The 23963-nt window shown below is 38.7% G+C and overlaps 1 protein-coding gene across 2 annotated transcripts in view; it reads right to left on the bottom strand.

The window, feature by feature from the left end:
- Positions 1 to 23963, bottom strand: part of esf1 (ESF1 nucleolar pre-rRNA processing protein homolog) — a 52265-nt gene that overhangs the window by 26178 nt on the left and 2124 nt on the right. For both annotated transcript variants that reach the window (XM_008115135.3, XM_008115128.3), the window contains exons 2-9: positions 22792 to 23407; positions 19559 to 19968; positions 18029 to 18142; positions 16436 to 16536; positions 13556 to 13708; positions 11219 to 11333; positions 7757 to 7913; positions 1511 to 1666 (exon numbers count right to left, since the gene is read on the bottom strand). In XM_008115135.3, coding sequence (XP_008113342.1) covers positions 1511 to 1666; positions 7757 to 7913; positions 11219 to 11333; positions 13556 to 13708; positions 16436 to 16536; positions 18029 to 18142; positions 19559 to 19968; positions 22792 to 23374 — 1789 coding nt within the window. In that variant the 5' untranslated portion in view covers positions 23375 to 23407. The remainder of the gene's footprint in view (positions 1 to 1510; positions 1667 to 7756; positions 7914 to 11218; positions 11334 to 13555; positions 13709 to 16435; positions 16537 to 18028; positions 18143 to 19558; positions 19969 to 22791; positions 23408 to 23963) is intronic.

The following is a 23963-nucleotide window of genomic DNA, read 5'->3' on the forward strand; positions in this document are numbered from 1 at the left end:
GCATTTTAGCACCCTCTGTAGTTCCTTCATAGTGAATTGCTTCCATAATGTTTAATCAAATCTATGTGCAGCAACTCACCATGAGGGGAGTGTGCATCACTGATACCATAGCAAGCTATTGTTTGGAGTTAGACGAGGCTTATATTCCTATTTCAAACCAAACATGTAGAAACAACTGCCATGGGGGCAGCTAGAACATATCAAAACATAACATTTTTCAAACTGTATCAGCCCTCAATCAGAAGTCAAGAGAGGCAGGAAAACCCAAGTGTGCCCAAGACATTATGAGATCTTCTCCTGGGAGCTGAGGGTGAAGTTGATATAGGTATAGGTGGAAAGGAAAATGCACAAGAAGAAGAGAAATCAGGAAGCTGCACTTGTGTATAGTGACATTTTGCCATTGCTAAGCATTGATAGGACAAGCTGTTTTTCAGAAATGGCCTTGGCTGTTTTCATAGCAGAAACATCAGCAAAATATTTTGACTATGAGTAACTTTGCAATGCTTCACAAGAGAAAAGGTGTCAGTGAAAAAGCAACTCTCCTTCAATCATATTAAAGGTAAAAATGAGTCTATAATGAGAAATCTCAGCTTATCTTAAAGAGGGAGGGAACAACCCCAAGGCTACAAGAGCAAAAACATTCAAGGGTCAGCAAAAAACAATAACAACAAAAAAAAAACAGCCAGAAAAAAAAATGAAAACTACACCCTGAGTATCTTTCAGTCTGATAGCTTTAACAGAGTTGGCACAGAAGCATGGGTGACATTAATCTGTTGTGTATCTAAAAACACAAAGCAATTAACTTGAAATCCTACCCCCTAAAAGGCCTAAGTCCACCTGCTACTTCTACCACTCAATGAATTACTTGAAATCTAAGTCAACATTTTTTGAAAAGTTATTGATTCAGTGGGTCTACTCTAGTCAGGAATAGCAATCAAATTTAAATTGTAAAACTGTAAACCATAACAGGATTAGACTTTAACAGACTGATGGGGCCAGCTTCACAGAAACAACGTATTTACTCAAATCTAATGCTCACCTTTTTAAGCAAAAGGAGAAGCTAATTCAGGAGTTACACTAGGAGCTCCTATTTGAGGGTAGTTATCTTGCCCTGGCTCAATGCTATGCCATCCTGGGATGTGTAGTTTGGTGAAGCATCAGCATTTTTTGGCAATCCCCACCATCCCAAACTACAGCCCCCATGACTCCCATAGCAGTCAGGGCAGTTAAAGCATATTCATTCTACAGCATACATGCACCCCAAGGTTTTCTCTTCCATTCCTGGAAGCTTTGGTGCTCTAACACTTTTGTTTTTTAAAAAGGAATTAATTCTAAGTGCATAGCAACTTGTACACCTTTTTGGAACAAATTACAAAGAGTGCACTTTTTGTCACTGCTCATTACATTTGCCAGCAAATACTGGTTTCAGGGTTTTGAAAATTGTGTTGCAAATTAGCTTTGATGGTGCATTACACTTGAGTAATACAGGTTAACTGCATAAGTCACTTACCTGGGACCCATTTAATCTCCATTTCCATATCAGTTTCTTGATGCTTTTTTTCTTTTTCCTGAATACCCCGAAGGAGTTCCCTGTATTTTGCAATTTGCTCTTCATCATCCTTGGGGTGAGACTTATGTTTTTCTGCTGTTTGTGCAACACCAACGTCTTTAAAGGAAAAAAGAAAACGTTCAGAAAATGCTTACAAAAGACAGTATTTTTGTCTAGGCAGATGAAACAGGTAAGCAAAACATTCAAGGATATTGGTGTGTGTTAATTACTAGGCTGACAGACAAGCAGCAAAGTTATTGTGTATTGGTATACAAGGGTAGAAACCACAGGGATATGATTGGTTACAAAGAAAAGTACCTTGCCTAACAAAATATTTACAAGTAACAAATCACATAACTGATTCCTCCAGCTAGAGCAAGTATCTTGCTTGGGACAGCATTCATCTGCCTGATTAAAGCTACATGAGACCATTTGAGACACGAAAGAACCTCGAGTAAAAAAAAAAAAAATCACAGACACCACATTCTGGTAACAAATAATAAATGAGATAGCTTCCCAAACTCTGGAAAAGTAATTGATCCCATCAGACCTTGGAAGCTATGCAAGATTAGAAGGTGGACCATCAGTGAATACCAAATGGTCTAAGAAGAATGTAAGAGGAAACATTAGTAGGAAGGCAATGGCAAACTCTCTCTGAATATTTCTTGCTGAAGAAAATGCTATGAAATCCTTGGGATCACCGTTAGTCAATAGGTGATTTGAGGAAACATGTTTGTGGGCCAGGCTTGTATCTTCCTCAGCAGTCTCTAGTCTGACAGGCAATGGATTTCCCAGATTTCATCTCTATATAGAAAAGTCAAAGTATGTGTTGGCTTATTTGTACCAAAAAGGATCCTACATGGCTTGATGTATCTGGACTGAACTTCATTATCCAACCTAAAATAATTGAAGAAGCAGTGAGTAAACCAACAGTAGTCAAGTGTCTAGTCCAAGGTTGTGAGCTGAATACAAGAGAGTCCATAGGAAAATCAGAATCTGACAGCTAAAGTCCGAAGGAAGGTCCAGGGATCATGAATAGCAAGAATCCGAGGTCATAGCTTAAAGCATCAACATTGCAGCCAGCAACAAGGTGCTACCCTGGAGCTCCTTAAATCCTAAATTCTCAGGGGTTACCTGTTGCTGGGCTGTCTTCTCAGGTAATCCCAAGGGCCTGCACAGCTGAGATCTCTCTTTTCGTAGATCCACAAAACCTGGAACAGTTAACTTCCTCAGCCTGCTCAGAGGAACTCACTTCTATTTGTTCTGCAGGCTGAGGAGTAAGCTTTGATGGGTACTTCTTCAAAAGTTTGACTGAGGGAGGAACTGGGTACTGCTGGGCTCCAGCTCGGCCACTAAACCAGAATCTCCTCATCCTCACTTTCTGAGCTATCCATGACAGCAAGAGAAAGGAAGGGGAAGGGAGGGCAAGGGGAAGGGGAAGGGAGGGCAAGGGCAAGGGGAAGGGGGAAGGAAGGAAAGGAGGAAAGAATGAGAACGGGGAAGGTGTATAGGAGAAAGCAAGGGAAGGAGGAAATAAATAAATATAACAGAGAAAGTGTCTGAGGGAAATGAAGGGAGGAAAGAAAGAGACACAAAGACAAGCCTGCCCACCACTGCCAGAGAGTTGCCTGGAAACTTTTTGAGATAGGCCTTGCTAGAGCTGGAGTAGGCAGCCAGCGGCCCCTCCAACATCCAGACAATGCTGGTTTATATATTAGTATATTTCCCAGTACTACAAGAGATTGAACCTGCAGCTGTGCTCTACCAGTGAGCTACAGCTTTTAATACTGAATGCTGAAATTTTAATTAAAATGTAAATAAATTTCAGTTTAACTTTTGGGTAATGGGAGGTCTGCATAAGCGCAACTCACCAGGATGAGACACATTGTCTGCTGTTTTATTTGTAACACCTTTTTAATAACTATACTGAGGAGAGTAAGAAGTACAGAACATTCTTTCCATCTGATCACACATTTTACATTTTTATTCAAACAGCTGAAATTCATTTCCCCCCTGTTTGTGCTTAGTGCCACAATAAACAGACTGGCTAGAATTCTGTCATGTACTCCACAACGCAATGAATAAAACATCAGGAACATGTTAAAGAAAAGGCTGTGTATTTTCTATTAAAAGTGTATTTTTGAAAACATAATTAAATTCAAGAACTTTCCAGGTTGAAAATACACCAGCAAAACTCCAGTCTGGTCACACATCTTAAACCATGTTTCTCAACTGCAGTTAGGAGCAAACTTTTCATGTGGTTTGTGAGGCCGCAATGAAAATACAGGAAAATTCAGATTTCTTCCAGAATATTAACGTTAACAATGCTAAATTGAAACTTCCTTCTCTAGGTTGATGTATGATACATGAAATGCAAGGAATGAACAGAAAAGAGAAGTAATGAGGGGCTCTGGAGGGTAAGAGGTCAGCCCTTCTAGGTTTGATATAGAGCAAAAAGTCCTGCTGGCAGAGCAATGGCAGGTTAATGCTGCTTGCCACTCCACAGGCAGGGACCACCACAAGGATGAAAGGATCTCTTTTTATTCTGTTAAAGCTGTGTTATTGATCTACTATTGTTATGTATTTTATATTGTTGTATTTTATTGTATGTTGTTGGGTTTGGCCCCATGTGAGTCGCCCCAAGTCCCTTTGGGGAGATGGGGCGGGATATAAAAATAAAACAACAACAACAACAACAACAACAACAATAATATCGCTTCTGGCAGACCAAGATCCTGGGTACTTTGTATGTATGAGCGGCACAAAAAGTCAAACTACTAGTGATAGGCCTCCTCTGAGAGCCATCTAATACAATGGGGTCCTGATCTCTGTCTACAAACTGTTTGCCTGTGACATTTGTTAGCGGTCAGTATTTAATTTTCCCCTTGACAATCCAATGGATACTATACTTTACTTTATCAAGTTCCCTAGCAGACTACCATTTGGTACATTTAACATTACAATTTTCTTTTATTGATGACGAATTGTGTACTGCTTGGACTGGTTTTCATACGAAAATTTAAAGGGTTCTGATACCAAAAATAAAGGGAACAGGTTGAGAACCCCTTATCCAAAATGCTTAGGATCAGAAGTGTTATGTATTTCAGATTAGATAGAGAAAGAGAGGGGGGGGGGATCTTAAGAGATGAAACCCAAGTCTAAATATGAAAATTTTAAAACGAATATGAAATTAGGGGTACAAATGTGGGGAAAAAATACTTCATATACATTATATCGTAAAGAGCCAGAAGAAAATTGTATAAACAATATTTTAAAACTATTCGCACATGACAAAGTTTGTGTAGACTTAACATCAGAAAGCACACATGTCACTATCTCAGCCACCCATGTGGATGATTTAGGAATTCTAGATGAGGGATGTTCAGCCTGTCTTTACACAAAAACTCAACTGGATTGAATATAACATAAACATGATATGCAGACAAAATGGATCTTGCCTTTAATTAAAAACTGAAACAAAGGCATGGAGATTGCTGCCCAAGGAATCAAATTAGGCACATGTGGAGCCAGCCAGATTACATGTCTTACTCTGCAGGCTTTTCCCATCTCATGCTATCCAATCCTTCAAGAGATAGCAAAAACTGGACATAGAACTTTTTGTGTGCAGTTTGTGCATTCAGTCGCTGAGCTATGGATTCTGATGGAAACTCTGCAGATTTATGCTCATTTTGTTCATCTATTTCTTCTGCAATCATACTATCTGCTGGCATGTACACACCTGAAACCTGTCTTACAAACAATTACAAATCTTTTGGTAATTTTATGTTCTGCCAAACTGACATTGCACATCCTCACCATCAAAGGAAAACAAAATTTAGGGAGCTAAAGAATAGATATGACAGCAAGTGCAATTTGAGACAACAAAAGGGAATCATTGGAGATAAAGTGAATGCAGTCATACATATATGTAACTGGCCAACACAGTCAATTTTTAACTATGAATTTTAAGTTCCTCCCCTGTGTTAATTTTATTTTACTTTGTTCTGTGTATTTTAATATATCTTATCTCATAGAAATACATTTTAATATATGCATTTTATATAATGTTTTATGAAGTGTTTTAACTATGTTGTGCTCCACCTCAAGCCACAAGGAAAGGTGAATAAGAATTATTATTGTTGTTATTATATTATTGGTTTTTTACATGGAAGCAACATACATTTATGTCAAAAGGGCTTTCCACTCACATAAGAAAATGTTAGGATCCAAGCCCATTGATTAGATTCAACACCATTCATAAATACTTTGGCTGCAGAACATTATCTTACTGTCTTATGCAGGAAATGTATTCTACTGACAGAGTCATCACTTAATTTACTTCATATTTTTCCAATTATCGCATTTTTTCTTTTTGCCCCAAAGCCCAGAAATAATGCTTCTTCATATATCACATTAGATATAAACCTTACACTGCATCTCCTTTGCTACCCCTGAGGAACACAATAAAGAGGGTTATGATTTCAAGAAACCTTAGTATTCACTTATTGTCTGTGCTGTTAGCATTATTTCAACTGACAACACTGCCAAATAACTAGAGTCCATAAAACACCAAATGTTATCCAAAAATTCAGTTGTCAAGATTGAATCTCTACAACCACAGGGTATTATATTTCTCTAGAATTGTACGATTTCAGGAGCTCAATTTCCAGAGAAAGGGAATATTTCCACGAACAACAAGAACACCAGCTTATAAAAGCAGCCTTCCAATTCTTCCAAAGGCTCAAAGCAAACTCATTCCAGCCTAGACTCTGAGGCCTCATTTACACAATGATGGTCTCTCTGTGTGTGTGTGTGTGTGTGTGTGTGTGTGTGTGTGAGAGAGAGAGAGAGAGAGAGAGAGAGAGAGAGAGAGAGAGAGAGAGAGAGAGAGAGAGAACCTGAATTGTTTCAGTTCAAAACCAGGATTGCAATAACTTTTAGAATGTAAAACAATACAGGGTGTTTGAAAAAGAACTCCCTAGTTTTAATGTATTTATACTTAAAACTAGGGAGTTCTTTTTCAAACACCCTGTATAAAGACAGAGGGAAATATACAAATATGCAGAAGACAGACAACCCTGGGATAGGTCTGTTGAAATCTAGTTGTTCACATTATTGTTCTCATCCGTCTTGTGTAATCACATAAACGTGTGTGCTAAATGTAAATTTCAATTGGATTGCAAAAAATAATAGAAACATGGCAAGCTTTCAAATTCACTGTAATCATTGTAAAAACAATTGCAAGGATGTCTGATCAGACCTTTAGGCTTTTACTCTTTATTGTTTTCCCCAGTCCTCTAAATTTATACCATCTAAGTCTGAAGAAGAGTTGTCCGAAACAAAAATCTTCACCACATTTATGACATTTTAGTGATCCAATAAAAATACTGGTGAGTCCTGCTGTTCTTCTACCACTCAACTGTATTACAAAACAAGGACAAGCTGAGGCTATCACCTATTAGTTTATTTAAAATGCTTCAAATATCTTATGGCCAACATGGCCAGGTCACAACCATTTTCTAAATCTAAAGAATAAATTTGCTATTGTAACAGTGGAGTCTTATATTTCTAGAAGCAAATTTTGTGCCATCCTCCCCACAAGGACATGGTTGTTCTGAGAGTCGACCATTTCCATCCTAATCTAATTTCAGCTGGTATCTTGCCTGTTCCTAGACATGTCTCTATAAATTGCAAGTTTTCTCCAAAAAACTAAATGCATTCTTCTAGACTGAACCACAGCAATCCTGTATTTACTTGAAAGTTAAGTCCCACTATTTTCAGTGATACATACTCCCAACTCAAGTGTGTATAGGATAATAGTCTTGTTGTCATTAACAGACATTTAAATAGCCAACCAAAATTCCCCAAAATACAGACATCACGGGGCCTTATCAGAACCAAAAGTAAAACTTTCCAATATTGTTGCGGCCAAGAAAGGAAAGAAGAATCAGGAGTGGGAGCTCACTCACAAATTGATTCAAACTATGTCTTGTGTCTATCTTCTTGGATGGAAACTGGACTAGATATTTTGCTTCCTCACTGGATGGCCATTTTTATTAAGGAAATAAGGGATCTTAAAATGAAAAGCAAACTTAATTTACTGAACATTTAATTCTAATTTAATTATTAAAATTGACAGCCTTGGAGAAAAGATTATCTAGAAAACACTTCATTACAATTGTACTTAAATAAACTTTTCAGAAGTACCTTGCTGATGTTCCCCCTCGTCCACCTCAGCATCGTCCTCTTCACTTGATGAAGCCAAGTAAGCCTGGAAGTCCATGTCCAGAAGCTCATCTTTTTTAAAAGTTCGGCTCAGGGAAGTCACCCTTTCATGATCCGTCTCATCCCATGTGATGTCTACCTAAGGGTAAAAATACACTTATTAGTCATTTAACACTGTGGATACACATCTTAAAAATCACATATACCATATTTCTTCAATTGTAAGATGCAGACTTATTTCAGTACTACTACCATAAAAAAGCTCGTAATTCTAAGATGAACTTCATTTTTAGAGATGTTTATATGGGAGAAAAGTGCTTCTTAGAATTAAAAAAAACAAACAAAACACAGTAATTAAGCCTGGGTTGAGTTTTGGCCCCAAAATGTGTTGTGCTATTATTGCTGCACGAGCTTTACTCAAACACAGGAGAATATATTAGAAACTACAGTAGAGTCTCGCTTATCCGATTTAAACTGGCCGGCAGAATATTGGATAAGTGAAGTTCTCGCATAATAGGGAGGGTGGCAGAAGAAGGAACCTCTTCCCCTGTTGCTGGGGAAGAGGCTTCTCCTCATCCTCCCCATCGTCCTCCTCTCCCTCGGCAGGCTGGCTATCGAGGGAGAGGAAGACGAGGATCGCCGGGAGAAGCACCGGGGGTAGCCTGCAAGCCTCTCTTGGGGGCTGCACTGCCCCCATCACTTCTCCCGGCGATCCTCCTCCACTTTTCCCTCGATAGCCAGCCTACCGAGGGAGAAGGGGAGGAGGATCATCGGGAGAAGCGCCGGGGGTAGCCTGGAAGCCCCGCTTGGGAGCTGCACTGCCCCCATCGCTTCTCCCGGTGATCCTCCTCCCCTTCCCCCTCGGCTGGCTGGCTATCGAAGGAGAGGAAGACGAGGATCTCCGGGAGAAGTGCTGGGGGCATTGCAGCTCCCAAGGGAGGGTTGCAGGCTGTCCCTGCTGCTGCTCCCAGAAAACCTCTTCTTCCTGAGGGAGCCTGCAAGCAAGGGAGGGAGGGAAGGGTGAGTGAGGGAGGGAGAGCGCCCAGGGCCTTGGATAATACGGAAGCTCAGATTAGCGGAGCTCGGTTAAGCAGGGCTCTACTGTAGTATATATTGATTCCCCCCCCAGAATTCAGGGCTTGCTGAAATTTCTGAATATTTTATCTACAGTTGGAAAGCTACAACAGTCAAGTCGGAAAGCCTACAGAAAAGGATAGCTGTGGTCTTTGGAGATGGATAAGAAGCAAGTCACTAGGATAGTACTCTAAGTGACCAGAAGGGGCTTTCCAGAGCATCTCCAATTACTGAGTCTTCTCCAGACCTTAGCCACAACCATTTCACTTCAAAAAGAGTGGTTTGGAAACAGGCTTATATTTTTAAATCAAAGCGAAGATACTCATAATGCCGCTCCATAACTGAATGACATACAGTAGAGTCTCACTTATCCAAGCCTCGCTTATCCAAGTTTCTGGATTATCCAAGCCATTTTTGTAGTCAATGTTTTCAATATATCGTGATATTTTGGTGCTAAATTTGTAAATACAGTAATTACAACATAACATTACTGCGTATTGAACTACTTTTTCTGTCCAATTTGTTGTATAACATGATGTTTTGGTGCTTAATTTGTAAAATCATAACCTAATTTGATGTTTAATAGGCTTTTCCTTAATCATAGAATCATAGAATAGTAGAGTTGGAAGAGACCTCATGGGCCATTTAGTCCAACCCCCTGCCAAGAAGCAGGAAATCGCATTTAAAGTACACCCGACATATGGCCATCCAGCCTCTGCTTAAAAGCCTCCAAAGAAGGAGCCTCCACCACAGTCTGGGGAAGAGAGCTCCACTGCCGAACAGCCCTCACAGTGCGGAAGTTCTTCCTAATGTTCAGGTGGAATCTCCTTTCCTGTAGTTAGAAGCCATTGTTCCGTGTTCTAGTCTGCAGGGCAGCAGACTCTTCTTACCGTGTTTCCCCAAAAATAAGACAGTATCTTATATTGATTTTTGCTCCCAAAGATGCTCTAGGTCTTGTTTTCAGGGGATGTCTTATTTTTCCATCAAGAATAATTCACATTTATTGTTGAACAAAAAAAATGAACATTATATACTGTACAGTAGTTGTCATCACAAACCAGCATAACCAGACAAACTGTGAATCCCATCAAGAATTTCTTGTTACTACTAATTTTTCCATGTATAACACTTTATGGTATGTACATTTACCGATCCTGCATGCTCTGGTGTTCTGTTCAGCGGGCATGCTTCCCAACAAAAACTTTGCTAGGTCTTACTTTCAGGGGAGGCCTTATATTTAGCAATTCAGCAAAACCTCTACTAGGTCTTATTTTCTGGGGATGTCTTATTTTAGGGGAAACCGGGTATTATCCAAGATATTCACTTATCCAAGCTTCTGCTGGCCCGTTTAGCTTGGATAAGTGAGACTCTACGGTATATTGCACTTAACAGTATAGTTCTCCATGTTTTTACCCAGGCAGAAAACACAATGAGTTCAATATTATCTATTTGCAAGGGGTTACGGACTATGGAAAAACTTCATCTGCGTGGATCTATATACGAAGCTCAACAGAAATATCTGCCACAGTATGGTGGGTGCATGCCCTGAAAATGGTTGTCAAGTAGAGTGTGGAATGATTTCACTGGCCATTGCCTGTATCCAGCCCAGACAAAATAATGTGACAGAAAAAGTAGTTCATTACACATTAATGTTATGTAGTAATTAATGCACCAAAGTATCACAATGCATTGAAAACATTGACAAAAAAATGTGTTGGATAATCCAGAACGTTGGATAAGTGAGACTCTACTGTATTTGAATTTACCTACTTTTTCTGTCAAATTTGTTGTATAACATGATGTTTTGGTTCAAAAATACTAATGAGCTAAGACATGGCAAACATCTTACAGAAAACTTACATTTTCTTTCGACTTTTTCAAAATATTTTCACCTATAAATAGTATGTATGGTTTAGAGAAGTCAGTAATACACTCCATTACAAATCAAGCACTTGTGACATAAGATTAAGCTGTTTTGTTTTGAAAGACAAGAAATCTAGAAGATACACTTGATGTCCAAATGTGTTTGAAGGAATATACAGATTTAACAGGCATTTTAGAGACAGCTAGCACCAAAAAAGATGACATAAAATGACTTTCAGAGCTCTCTTATCGTTTGCCAACACTGTCAAATGCACACTCAAGACATATGTCATGAGGTTATGAACTCAGTTAAATCCAAGCACAAGTCATTCAGCACTACAGTTGTCCAGAACCACACTTCTGCTTTTTGACAATTGCGTCAATACAAATGGATTCTTTCCCCCTTCTATCTACACTGAAATCACTGTTGTACTTATACAATTTACAAATTAAGAACACACAAAACTAAACAAGTCCTAAAGGGCTACAAAAACACTGTGAAGGTACCTTTGAAGTTGCCACAGCGGCAGATGTGAAGAACTTTGGTTTATAAGCAGCTCCGTCCACTTCTGAGGCCACGTCCTTTGGCTCATCATCAAATGTCACATCATCTGGAATAAATCTTAAAAGCAAAAGGGAAATGATTTATTATTGAAACAGATATCACAAAGCTTCAAAGGAACAGAACTGATAGGTCCAGCTTCTCTCTAATTAGGATTAGCTGTGAGAATACTAGGCTGGAGAGAATGCGGAGTGTCTTTGACAAAACTGTTAGCCTTTGCTCTGCACAAGGGATGTCCTGCCGGCACTTTCATATTTCCAATGAAAAGGATGGAATTCCTATTATTGTCATCAATGAAGCCCACAAACCTGGGAACAATCCTGCAGCAAGTTCAGAGCAGGAAGCCAATGAAGAAGAAATTAATCAGTGAAAGGACATCTGCTTTACAGGCAGAACTCTCATGCCAATTTGGCAGCATTTCCAATTAAAAAAGAACATGTACCGGGTGCTAAGAAAGGTCTCTGACACACCAAAGATCCATGTTGGTATGGGAGAGTCATCTTCGAATTAAGGATGGCCCAAACAACTTTGAAAGTGGCCATCGTGTGCTACTTTCAGAAATCAGTTTCATCCAGTTATGATGAAACATCCAGGCAGAGGCACAATGGGAAAAGTATGGCCTTCCATCTATGGATGGACAACTCCCATCCTCTTTAGCCAGTGTATCAAATGGTGAGAAATTAAGGGAGTGACAATCCAAAAATATTTAAAAGGGCCACACATTCTGCACCCTTGCTTTAAACCAATAGGCATTAGAACTACCGTCTGTCAGATTTACCAGTGTTTCATAGGGATCTCAGAGATCTGGGTTCAACCTTAGTTTGCGGCAATCATTGTATTGCAAGGGACAGAAAGTGAAAACCATCTGGCTGCAACATCTGCAAACAGTGTCTGTTTTGCCATTAGGCAGACAGTATTCAATTTAACGTCCTTTTAGTAAAATGAGAACAGTGAATTTATTCACAAAAGTGTTACAATGGAAGAAGCTACTAGAACACTTTCAGCATAAAAGTACTGCTGAATGTTAAAGTGAAACCCAAAAAGGAACATCATATATAGCAGACATCCCAGTTACTGGGTGAGGCACGCTAGCAACATTCAAAGTACTGAAATCTGAAGCATTCTCTCCTATTCAATTTCCTAGCGAAGCTCTTTGGGATTTACAATCTTCAGAAGAGATCTTTCTTTCCCGTTTTGACTACACCTGAAAGGACATTTGAAATGTCTTTTTGAAAGCCACTTCTGAGCACAAGAACTGAATAGTTGTTCCACTGATAACCTTCTGCAGTCAGGCAAAGATACTTTTATCCATATAGGTCTTTGGCTTTATGTGGCAACTTATGAGGACTATAAATGGCTGCAATTTATTCAACCGATTTTAGTTTTTATAAATTGTATCAATGTTCAAACTGCCTTGATATCATTCCTTTGTATTTGTGGTTTTTAGCATCCTTAACCACCATCCAGGTGAGATGAGGGGCACATTCATTATGTTCTACCTAACCAAATGCTTAAGGAGGTCCATTTTTCAAAATGTATCCAGAAGTAACATCTAGTTTGACAGGGAAAAGCCCAAGGAACCTAAAACAGGTTTCTTCCTCAGAGTGTCAAACTGACAGAGAATGGAAAGAAGGCACCTAGCTGCCACACACTGCCCATCCTGCCTTACACTATATACGGAATGAATCATAAAGATACAGATATAGAACTATAGAAAATCTGATGTTTATTATTAGATAGCTTTAAAAGAGGAAGAACCCATCCTTGGTGAGTTCTTAGCGCCATTCTCATTTCCAAAGCTTTAGGCTATGAAGCAATAGGAAATCTAGGCAAAGCGTGTTGTCAACACACATCAATTTTTCAGGATGGCATTGTCTCACACAGACTTTAAATGCATTTTAAATTCATCTTTGGATTATCTAAATAAGTCCACATCTCACCTGAGGTGTGGGGGCTGCAAACACGCCTTTAATTAATTCCATTATTTCAGCATGGGCAAGATAAGGAGAACCATTCTTTAAATACATTCTTTAAGCCTTTGTTACATCTATAACACATTCTTCTACCAAAAAGTTAAAAATGGTATTGGTGAACTTCTTCCCCCTTTTATTGTTCCCAATACCAAGGGAACAATAAAGTATTGGCCCAAAGCCACTAAATAAGGATTTGAATGTGAACCCCTTTAGTCCTAGCCAAATACTCTACTAATATGCAACACACACCGCTAAATAATACTAAATTACATATTTTAAAAACAAAGAAGAAATGACAATACCTCATACCTGAGGTCAACAAAAGAGCAGCTGCTTTCAAATTCGAGTCCATCACATTCTTCATAAATCTTATTGGCTGTTTCAGAAGAGTCGCATTCTACGACTGCATAGAAATATCTCAGTCGTTTGAATTGATAGTCTCTCAGTTTCTCCTTATAAACACTATAGTGAAACAGGAAGAGTTGAGTATTGTTATAGAAACAAAAGAACAATGACCAAAAAACAATTTCCTATCTTTCCCTAAAGAAACATTATGTTATCATACTGGTATAACATTAATCTACTGTATTTCTTAAATTGCCAGAAGCTATAGATTGTAAGATGTACCCTAATTTCAGCCCCACCACTACCCAAAACACATAAGATACATCTGTGATTCTAAGATGCACTGCATTTTAAAAAATATTTATATAGGAAAAAGCGAGTCTTCGAATTGAAGAAATACAATAGCATAGACTTTTAGTACTAAACTGATCACATATGGAATTACAATAAAACTGGTGTTTGTTCATTTACAGATGGAAACAAGGTTCCACCTAGTGGTGGAAACTGTATGCAAGTATGTACAGGCAGTCCCTGGGTTACAAACATCTGACTTAGAAATGACTCATAGTTAAGAACAGGGGTGAGACGACAGGAAGTGAAAGAAATCTACCCCTCGGAAAGAAAATCCATCCCTGAAAGAGTTATCATGGGGAAAAGGTGTCTTCACTGAAGATTTCTCACCAATCCTTGTTTCCACAACAAGCCAAAATGTTCAACATCCAATTATCACAGGGACAGAAAGTGAGGTGAAATAATCTGAACAGGAGCACAAACAGTAAAACCAACACCACAAGGGTATTAACCCTTCCCCTGCTATCCAAAGCCTATATGGAGCTACACTTTAAAAATGTACCTGTTTCAACTTACATACAAATTCAACTTAAGAACATACCCCCAGAATCTATCTTGTTTGTAACATGTGGTCCCCTGTACATTATTTCTCAAATCCTCTACTAGCAAAAATGTGGCTGCACCATCCCATGGATGCTCACACATAGTTCTTGAATTCAATGTTAATAAAGGTGGCCAATGGAAACATTCAAACCTGCCTCAAACAGACAAGAGTTCTTTCTCCCACCCTGGACATTCCACAGATAAATAAACCCCACCTGCCTAGTTTCCAACAGACCTCACAATCTCTGAGGACTTTAATTTATTTATTGTGTCAGAAGCGAACCGAGGGTACAGTAGTAATATATTTAAAAACACAAACACAGTTAAAAACTTGGCATTATACTAAATGTCCTTTGACCAGTAGCTGGCCACTTGGAGTGCCTCTGGTGTTGCTATAAGAAGGTCCTCCATTGTGCATGGGACAGGGCTCAGACTGCATTGTAATAGGTAGTCTGTGGTTTGCTCTTTTCCACACTCACATGTCATCGACTTCACTTTGTGGCCCCATTTCTTAAGGTTGGCTCTGCATCTTGCGGTGCCAGAGCATAGTCTGTTAAGCGCCTTCCAAGTCACCCAGTCTTCTGTGTGCCCAAGAGGGAATCTCTCATTCGATATCAGCCATAGCTTGAGCTTCTAGATTTTAGCTTGCCACTTTTGGACTCTCACTTGCTGAGGTGTTCCTGCAAGTATTTCTGTAGATTTAGAAAATTATTTCTTGATTTAAGGCGTTGGCATCCTGGCTGATATATAATTTCTAGTGGTGTGGGGTGTAGACATCCTGTGATAATGCAGCATGTCTCATTAAGAGACACATCCATGTCCAATTCAGTAGATGTAAAAGGTTCACGAAGCTGTTCTCATTATCTGGTTGTCTAACTATTGGTTTCCTTCCTACTTTGGTGGCAAGGTTGGGTTTCCCATTCTTCAGAAGTTGATGCGCTATCTGATCTGCCTTTATGTTGGCATGGATATTTGTTTGCTCAACCATCTTAACAGCCTCCATGCCTTCTGACTGCTCCTGTCCATATCGACTTCTGTTATCAGCTTCATCCACTGTTCTTTCTTAGCCTCAGAGATGGAGGACAAAATGCTCTGCCTTGCCTGAAGAATTTGCTCACTAAATGTCTTTACTGTGGAGTCTGTAGTAGTCTTCCAACAAGGCAGCTGTATCAGGAGTAATGCCCTGAAGATAGTGTGTTCTGCAGCCTCTCGGTATAGAAGCCTGTGAGCAGGTTTTTACTATTTCAATAAAGCACTCATATTCCTCAGGAATTGGGGCGACCAATATGATATTGTCATCTAACATGTCTGAGAATTTACACCAATCTGCCTTTCTGAAATTGAATCTTTGTTTAAATCAAAAATTTTGATGCCTTATATGTGGGAACTATTGGCATACTATCAGCCAATGCTGTGTTTGCTATTGGTGGTCCCACTGATTTAGTCTATTGCTGCACCTTGCAACTTGCAGCATGCCACTGAACCTGTGAGGATGCCTGCCATAGATGTTGGCAAAACGTCAGGAGAAAATACTTCTGGAACATGGCCATACAGCCCTGAAAACTCACAGCAACCCAGTGATTCCAGCCATGAAAGCCTTCGACAACACTTATGTCAAATGTGTCTTTTAATTCCCAATTTTCTATTTTAAATGTTTTATGTTTACTTATGTCCAAGTTGAAATCCTGTTAGGAAAGTCTCTCCCTCATAAAAGTTTTGAAGTTTTTTCAGGATTTTTCTCAGAAATCGTTGTTGACCTTTATTAGGAGTATATATTTGCTATGGTAATCTGTTTATTGTCAACTTTCAATTTTAGTAATATGTATCTTTCACCCCTATTTTTAATTTGGTCTAGTATCTCATTGTTGAGGTTGTTGTTCATGAGAATTATTGTTCCTCTGGAAAGGGTTGTGAGCTCACGTAGACAAACATTTCTCAAACATTACATACCTGTCCTTCTCTGTGACATTTTCAGAAAGGCTTAACAATTCTGTCGGTCCACTTGCTACTTCTTCTTTCATTCTAGCTTTTCCAAACTCTGAAGGATAAATCTAGAGACCATCAGAAAGGTTAGTCATTATATGATACAATGTGAGAGCAATATGGACAAAGGTTTTCAATATATTGTTTCTGATGTGTTTTTCATATACAAAAATAACTAGGGCAGGGTTGGGGAAGGATTTTTTATCCAATAAAAAGCATGTACCCTGACACTATTTACACATTCCCATGTGCTCTTCTTCATTTACACACTCTTTTTGTCTCATGTGCACATATGTAGTCTAAAAAGCACCTCTCTTTTCTAGCAGCAAGTACCCAAATCCTCCAATTGCCACCAAACTTAAAGTCTCCCCTAGCATTAATGGAGTTTGGTGATATTAAAAGCAGGAAAAATCACATATGTCCAGTCAGCTGCTCAGATAGGTATGCCTTCTAGATCACAGCTTCTTAAACTGTGAGTGCCAACACCTAATGGGGTCCTCTTAGCTCAATGCAGAGAGAAAACAGGGCATAAATAAACAACAATAACAATAATGTTATGAAAAATTTGTCAATAAAAGTTTTCTGAACATTTATACAAATCTGTTGTGCAGTGTTTACAGTGGACAGAAGATGCTTCAACTTTACTTCATAAAGAGGAAATTCAGCTTTAGCAAGCCTTTAATATACTCATTTGTTATCAGCAAATGTTTGGTTTTTATACTTATTTTATATATCTACAGTATATACCTGGGATGATATAAAATTCTCTTTGGCCAAATCAAGTCCCAAGTGGAAACGTTTAAGAAGCTCTGCTGTAGATGCTAAGGCATATAGCACGATCCTCACATTCACAGGGGATACATTCCCAGACTTTGTGTGGATACATGAAACTGGATAACAGTGAAACATATTGAAATGAAGGATTTCTAGCCCAAGAATACTATAAAGATATGCTGGAGAACCTAGAAAATGCCTAGAAGACGTATTTTGTCAGATAAGAATATATGAAACCATGGATATAGGGATCACAGTGTATACTCTCTCTCAGAAAGTGGAAATGCTTCAAAATATTTACAACCATACCACAGCATACTTCCTGCCCTCTTCTCTTTTTCTGTCTAAGTCTTGAGTTGGTGGCATTTCCTCGGTATCATTTCTGTTATCATTGTTATGTGTCTTAAGGTTGACCTCAACTTATTAAGACCCTATCATCTGAATTTCTTGCCAAAATTTTCTTGGAGGCTTGCCACTGCCTTCCTTTGAGGACGAATGTGACTTACCCAAAGTCACCCAGTGGGTTTCTATGGCTGAGTGAGATATGAACAAAGTGTCTGAAAGACCTAACTCTTCACTTGAATCATTCCATCAAACTTTCTTTTTTTCTGTTCTGGGAATATCCTATTTAGTATTATGCTGTTTATTTATATTTCACACAACAACAACTTTTCAGGTGCGCCTTACTGTGTTGTAGGATGACAGCTATGTTTCTTACAAGGCCTACAATTCTCACAGCCAAGACAGTGAGTCAAGGTGATTTTGGTGACTAAAAGAAGTACTTACCTTCACAGAAAAAATAACACCACCTTTGGGCACAAAAGAATTAAATAAAGCTAATAGATCCTTGGCTTTCAGTCGATCCCAATCCATGTTGCAAACCGCCAATCTGGATGTGATCTGTGTGCAGGGAGGAAACAGTTTTAAACCACACATTTAGTAACAAACAAGTGCATAGCCATTACTAGCAAGTCCTCCCGCTCTTTTGAACTATAACTTGACCCCACTTTAGGGCAACATATACTAATCAAAGCATTATTCCCAAGCCTAATCATCATAATATTACTCGCCTTTCCCTGTGGTTTGAGGAGTAGTACAACATTGTGTTCTAAGTAAATCAAACATTTTGTTAGAAACCTAAATTTGTGCACAGCACAGGGGCCAGGAAGTCACAGTTCAATCTGATCAAATTTTCTGTCATGGAGATTGATTGGAAAATGGGGTCATCAAGTCACAGCTTGACCTTATGTGTTCAGCAAATATATTCCAATAAGACTAGGTCTCTCTCCCTCACCTTGGAATTCTTGCTGGACCAGAAACATCACGACATGTAAATACATTGATATAGCTTAGAAAACATGAGCATGTGTGCATAGCTGATGAAAAAGCAAATCAACAGCACTTCGCCCAAGTTTGTCTTGGATTCAAAAACGCTGCAGTTAACAAAATAAAAAATCAACAAAAAGCTTAGAAATACTTAGAAATACAAGAGCAAAAGGTTTCAGCTTCTGGAGGTTCAAATAAGTTCAATTTGTTAATTGCATCCATATACATGTGTGCGAACACTCTCAAAATCACATAATTCTTTCCATTTTAATGGGAAAGTTCTTTCAAGTTCTGAGTTTTAAAAAAAATTACAATTGCGATCACTGTTCATAGTTCCTTTTGGTGTCTACTGTCATAATGGTGGAATTTTAGCATGTTCTAAAAATTCTACCAGCCGATGTCATGTTTTTGTCTCCTCTATCAAGGAACAAGAAGTTGCAAAGGCATGCTTATGTCAGAAGCACTGGTTCTACTAGACTCCAGCAATGCAGGGGTGCCTGGGGTACAGATGAAAGCTCAAGGTCAAAGCCATTTGTTACATATGGGTTCTATGGATTTCGTATTATTTAGTATGCAATTCTGTGCACACTTTGCTGTCACCAAATCTTACTGAACTCAACAGAGCTTTCTTCTGAGTAGACCTTTACACCGTTTAATTACCATAGGTCTGCTGTGACCCAAGCTGAAAATGTATGAGTGTTACCTGAGAGTAAGCATCAACAGGATTTACTTTAAACATTGATAGGATTGGTAGAGACGGGAAGTAAGGAAGAAATGAAATGAAAAACAGTTACTATGCTGAAGAACTATTGAAATTATAAATTATACAGTTAGCACTTTGACAATCCTTTAAGCTAGGGGTAGGCATGTTGGTTGAAATAAAACTCTTATTAATTTGCCCATTTAACATACTGGATAGGATGTTCAAAAATGTCCGCCATCTACACCTAGATGGTATAGTGGGTTGTCTAACCCTTCTAGAAAGATTACCTCATCTGCACGAGGGGCATCTTTAGTCAGTTCTCCCCATCTATGTATAATTTCTGGTTCCTTTGGAAATAACTCTGTCATATCATCTTCCTCTTCCTCCTCGGAGCTAGTTTCAACGTTGCCTTTCCCCCTCGCCAGATCTGGCCCACTGTCACTTTCATCACCATCTGTGCCACTTTCTTCTCCAGTCTCTTCTTCTTCATCATCAGAATCCCTTTCTTCCGTCATTTCTCCATCATCTCCCAAATAGCTTTCCTCTTCCAGGTCTCCACTCTCTTCTGATTCTCCTTCCTCTTCAGTTTCTCTGCTGTGTTCCGACTCTTCAAGGTCAGAGTTTTCCTCATTTTTACAAGTTTGATTTTTAAAATCTTTTTCAATGGCAAAACTGAGAGAAGAATCCTTTTCTTTTGCTAAATGAAGGGGGCAAAACAGAATGTTTAGCAGATGAACAACACTATTTGTCCAAACTAAGGATGAGCAACTGGGGAATACTGGGGAGGGAATTTTCCCCACAGGACAGCTGGGATGGCTATACACCTCCACTACATCAAGCCACATAAAGAAAATAAATTCTGTCCTCTTAATGCTCTTTAACCTATTTTTGGATCATTTCTTGGCATTATTTTAGGCCCAGGAGAGACCTTTTAAAAAAGAGGAAGAAAGTGGTTATCACTTCCTGTTTCAGAGAAAGCTCTTCTTGGATTCAAATGTAGCAAAATGCCCCCATGCCCCCTAAAAGTATTTAGGGGGGTCATAACATTAGGGATGTACAGTGGGTATTGTACATCCCTAATCTACACACTGTAAATCCCCAATCTAAACAGATAATTTTTCTAGAGTTTCTATAACAATCATAACAAAAATACACATTAGATATATGTATTAAAAAACCACGTTAGATATGTGTATAACTAAGAATAGAACATTGTTAAAAGATCCAGTTAGTTTTTTTAACGAATTACATAAAAACTGATAATTACATGCTTATAACCACTTTCTAAAAAAAATTGGAAAACCATGGGAATAATTCTATCATAAATAAGAAAGAACAGAATCAATTATTTTAATATCATTTTAAATGTGTTAGTATTTTGATAGTATATTTACATATTTTGGAAAAGAGGTTTTCACACCACTTTATTTTCTCTATCCCAAAATTGCAAGTAGCATATTACAATTTTTCTCAACTTTTTAATTGTTTTTGCATTACACTAAGCAATATATCTGTAAGCTATGCAATATAGCAATATAAAAGCTACTAAGAAACATTGAGAATTCTAGGGAACTCATCCTACAAGCCACTTAACTGAGGCCATTAGCTGTATCAGTGAATGCATAACTCTCTAGAAAATACAATAATATTTGGAAGAGAATAAGAATCCGTATTTAGATAGAGAAGGAAAACTGACACACATAATTGCTATCGGATAAGCTTTCTTGATGACATACTTGATGACACTTGATCAATAGAGGGAGCATCACAGCCATTTACTTGAGGGTTCTTGCAAATGCTAAAATCTGGCTTCTAATAAATGAATTCTAACCAGGTTATCCCTGGGCCAATATTATGGCTGCTTAATGAGCCCCTGGGCTGGGGTTAATGCCCTGCAAGGCAAAATAACTATAATATGGCTCTTCATAGTTACACAGAGTAGAATCAAACAAAGCAAACTCAACCATCCAGGAAGGAACCTTATTGCACCTGAATACATATAAATGGGGTACAAATAACTTGCTAGTAGAAAAGTTTACTCCTTCGGTCCACTTCCATCCTCATTTATATTTTTGAGCTAATGATCCAGCAAGGCCTGTGAAAACATGGAATAATCCATCCTATGCTGCTGCACAGCTGTTAAAGTCATGATAAGGCTAATAGATTCTAAAACTCATCTGCCTGATGGTAAGAAACCACATTGTCATTGTCTTGTGCCTTAAAGTCATTTCTGACTTGGAGCAACCATAAGGCAAAGTTATCACAGAGATTTCTTAACAGAGCTTGTTGAGAGGTTTTGCCCTCGCCTTCCTCTGAGGCTAAGAGTATGACTTGCCCAAACTCATCAAGTGGGTTTCCAGGGCCAATTGGGGATTCCAACACTATGCAAGGATTCAAACCTTGCCCTCCCTGTGTCCTAATCCAATACTCAAAGGACTACACCAAACTGGCTATCTACAATATGGAGTGGCCCTGTTGCAGGCCAATCTAATTCACTTTACCTTGTTTGTTCCAAGGCAGGTAATCTTAGTTTTCTGGTCTGGATGAAACAGAAAGCCATGGTTAGTTTGCTCTGAATGTTGTCCACTGTGAAAGGAGGAGCAAAAGGGCATTATGTGCATGCAAACCCTTACTTGGCATAGTGGTTTGAGCACTGGACTCTGAATTCAAATTCTTACTCAACTATGAAAACACACTGGATGACTTTAGGCAAGCTACATACTCTTAAGCCTCAGAAAATCCTACAGGAAGCACACTTTAGGATTGCCATAAATATGAAACACCTAAAACCAAATCCTGTTTGAACCAATAAAAATTACTTCCAAAGAAAGGAAGACAGGATGTAGATAAGGTGCAGGTCAATTCAAGGTGCAGGTCTTGACCTATAAAACCCTACACGGCTCGGGCCCTACCTATCTTCGTGATCGCATCTCCTCCTATGAGCCAGTGCGGACCTTGAGATCTTCCGGGGAGGCTCTTCTCGCGCTCCCACCACCGTCTCAAGTGCGGCTCGTGGGGATGAGGGAATGAGCCTTCTCAGCAGTGGCCCCCCGGCTCTGGAATGCACTGCCAAAAGAGATCAGGCAATCCCCTACATTATCCAATTTCCGTAAGGAACTGAAGACATGGTGGTGTTGGCAGGTTTTCGAGTAATTATATTAGACTACCGCCGATTTCTGAGCCTGAATACATTGCACAAGATTTCCCTATCCTAAAATGATACATTTTAATATATTGGGTTTATGGTTCCCGTCCCTTTGATCTGGTCATGTAAGTGTGATTTATCATTATAATTGTACTATTTTACCTTGTTTAATAATGTGTGTTATGTCGTTATGTAATGTTGTGTTGCTTTTATGACTGTAAACTGCCCTGAGTCCCATCCGGGAGATAGGGCGGTATATAAATAAAGTTGTATTATTATTATTATTATTATTATTATTATTATTATTATTATAAGGTGACACTAATTAATTCAATTCAACTAATTGTAATTCGGTTCTTTTATAGACTATGTTACCTTCTGTGGTGCATTCTTTCACTGATTCCTTTTTTACAGCCTTCTGTGAAGATTTCTGATGTTCATGAAGGTCCTCTGCAGACATTACACCTTGCTTGTTTTGCTTTTTTGGTTTAAGCTCCTTATCTTGCACAGATTCAATTGCAGTGAAGTTTTTCACATTCTTTGTGGTCTTGAGTTTGCTTTTCTGGCCTTCATTTTTTAAAGCATCAGTTTTTGACTTTGGAGACCTTTTACAACCTGCTACTTTGCTGTATTTTGCATCAATGAGTTTTTCAGAGCATTTCTTTCCTTTAGACTTGCACTTTTTTCTCTCAGTTTGTTTATCATCACACTCTGAAACATCAGAATCTGAATCAGAAAGTGCATAAAAGCGTTTCAGGTCCTCTGTTGAGCTGTGATTAATAGGTCGTCCTCGCTTATCCACAGTATATTTCAACTTGAATTTCTTGTCATGGAACATTGCACGAAATCTTTTATCAATTTTGATTTTATGGTCTTTTTCTGGCATTTCCCAAAATCTAGGATCTTTTGTAATACAGGAAAACCGCTGGTCATTTATAATCTCCTTCTTAGACTCCATTTTGAAATTCCAATCTAAAAGTTCAAATATGAACTGTTAAGAAAAAAAAGGAAAAAAAACTTTTAGAAACAAGAACATTTTAGCCTAAAATTACTAATAAAACAGTTAAAAGTAGTAAAGGAGCATTAAGCATTTGAACAATTTTATAGAATTCTATTTAGTAAATAAGTCTAGCTTTGTAAAAGGTGATAGTTTGGGCCTTTAAAGCTCTACACGGTTTGGGTCCAGGTTGCCTAAAGGATCGCCTGCTCCCATACAATCTGACCCACACACTTCGGTCTTCTGGGGGGCATCTGCTCCAACCAGCAGAAACCCAACTGACAACCACCACCCAGAGAACCTTTTCATTGGCCACTGCAAGGCTGTGGCACAATCTGCTGGTACAGCTCTGACAGCTAAATCAGCTGTAGGAATTTAAGACACAACTGAAGACCTGTCTCTTTCAGCAGGCCTACCCAGTCTTTAAACATAAACATGAATTCTAATGCATGTCCTTTGTTTAATCTCTATATTGCCTGTTTTAATATGCATTTCATAGATACATTTTGGTGTGTAACTTTCATGGAGGTACATTTTAGTGTGTATATTT

The sequence above is a fragment of the Anolis carolinensis genome, chromosome 1, assembly GCF_035594765.1.
Source record: "Anolis carolinensis isolate JA03-04 chromosome 1, rAnoCar3.1.pri, whole genome shotgun sequence".
Classification (NCBI taxonomy): Eukaryota; Metazoa; Chordata; class Lepidosauria; order Squamata; family Dactyloidae; genus Anolis; species Anolis carolinensis.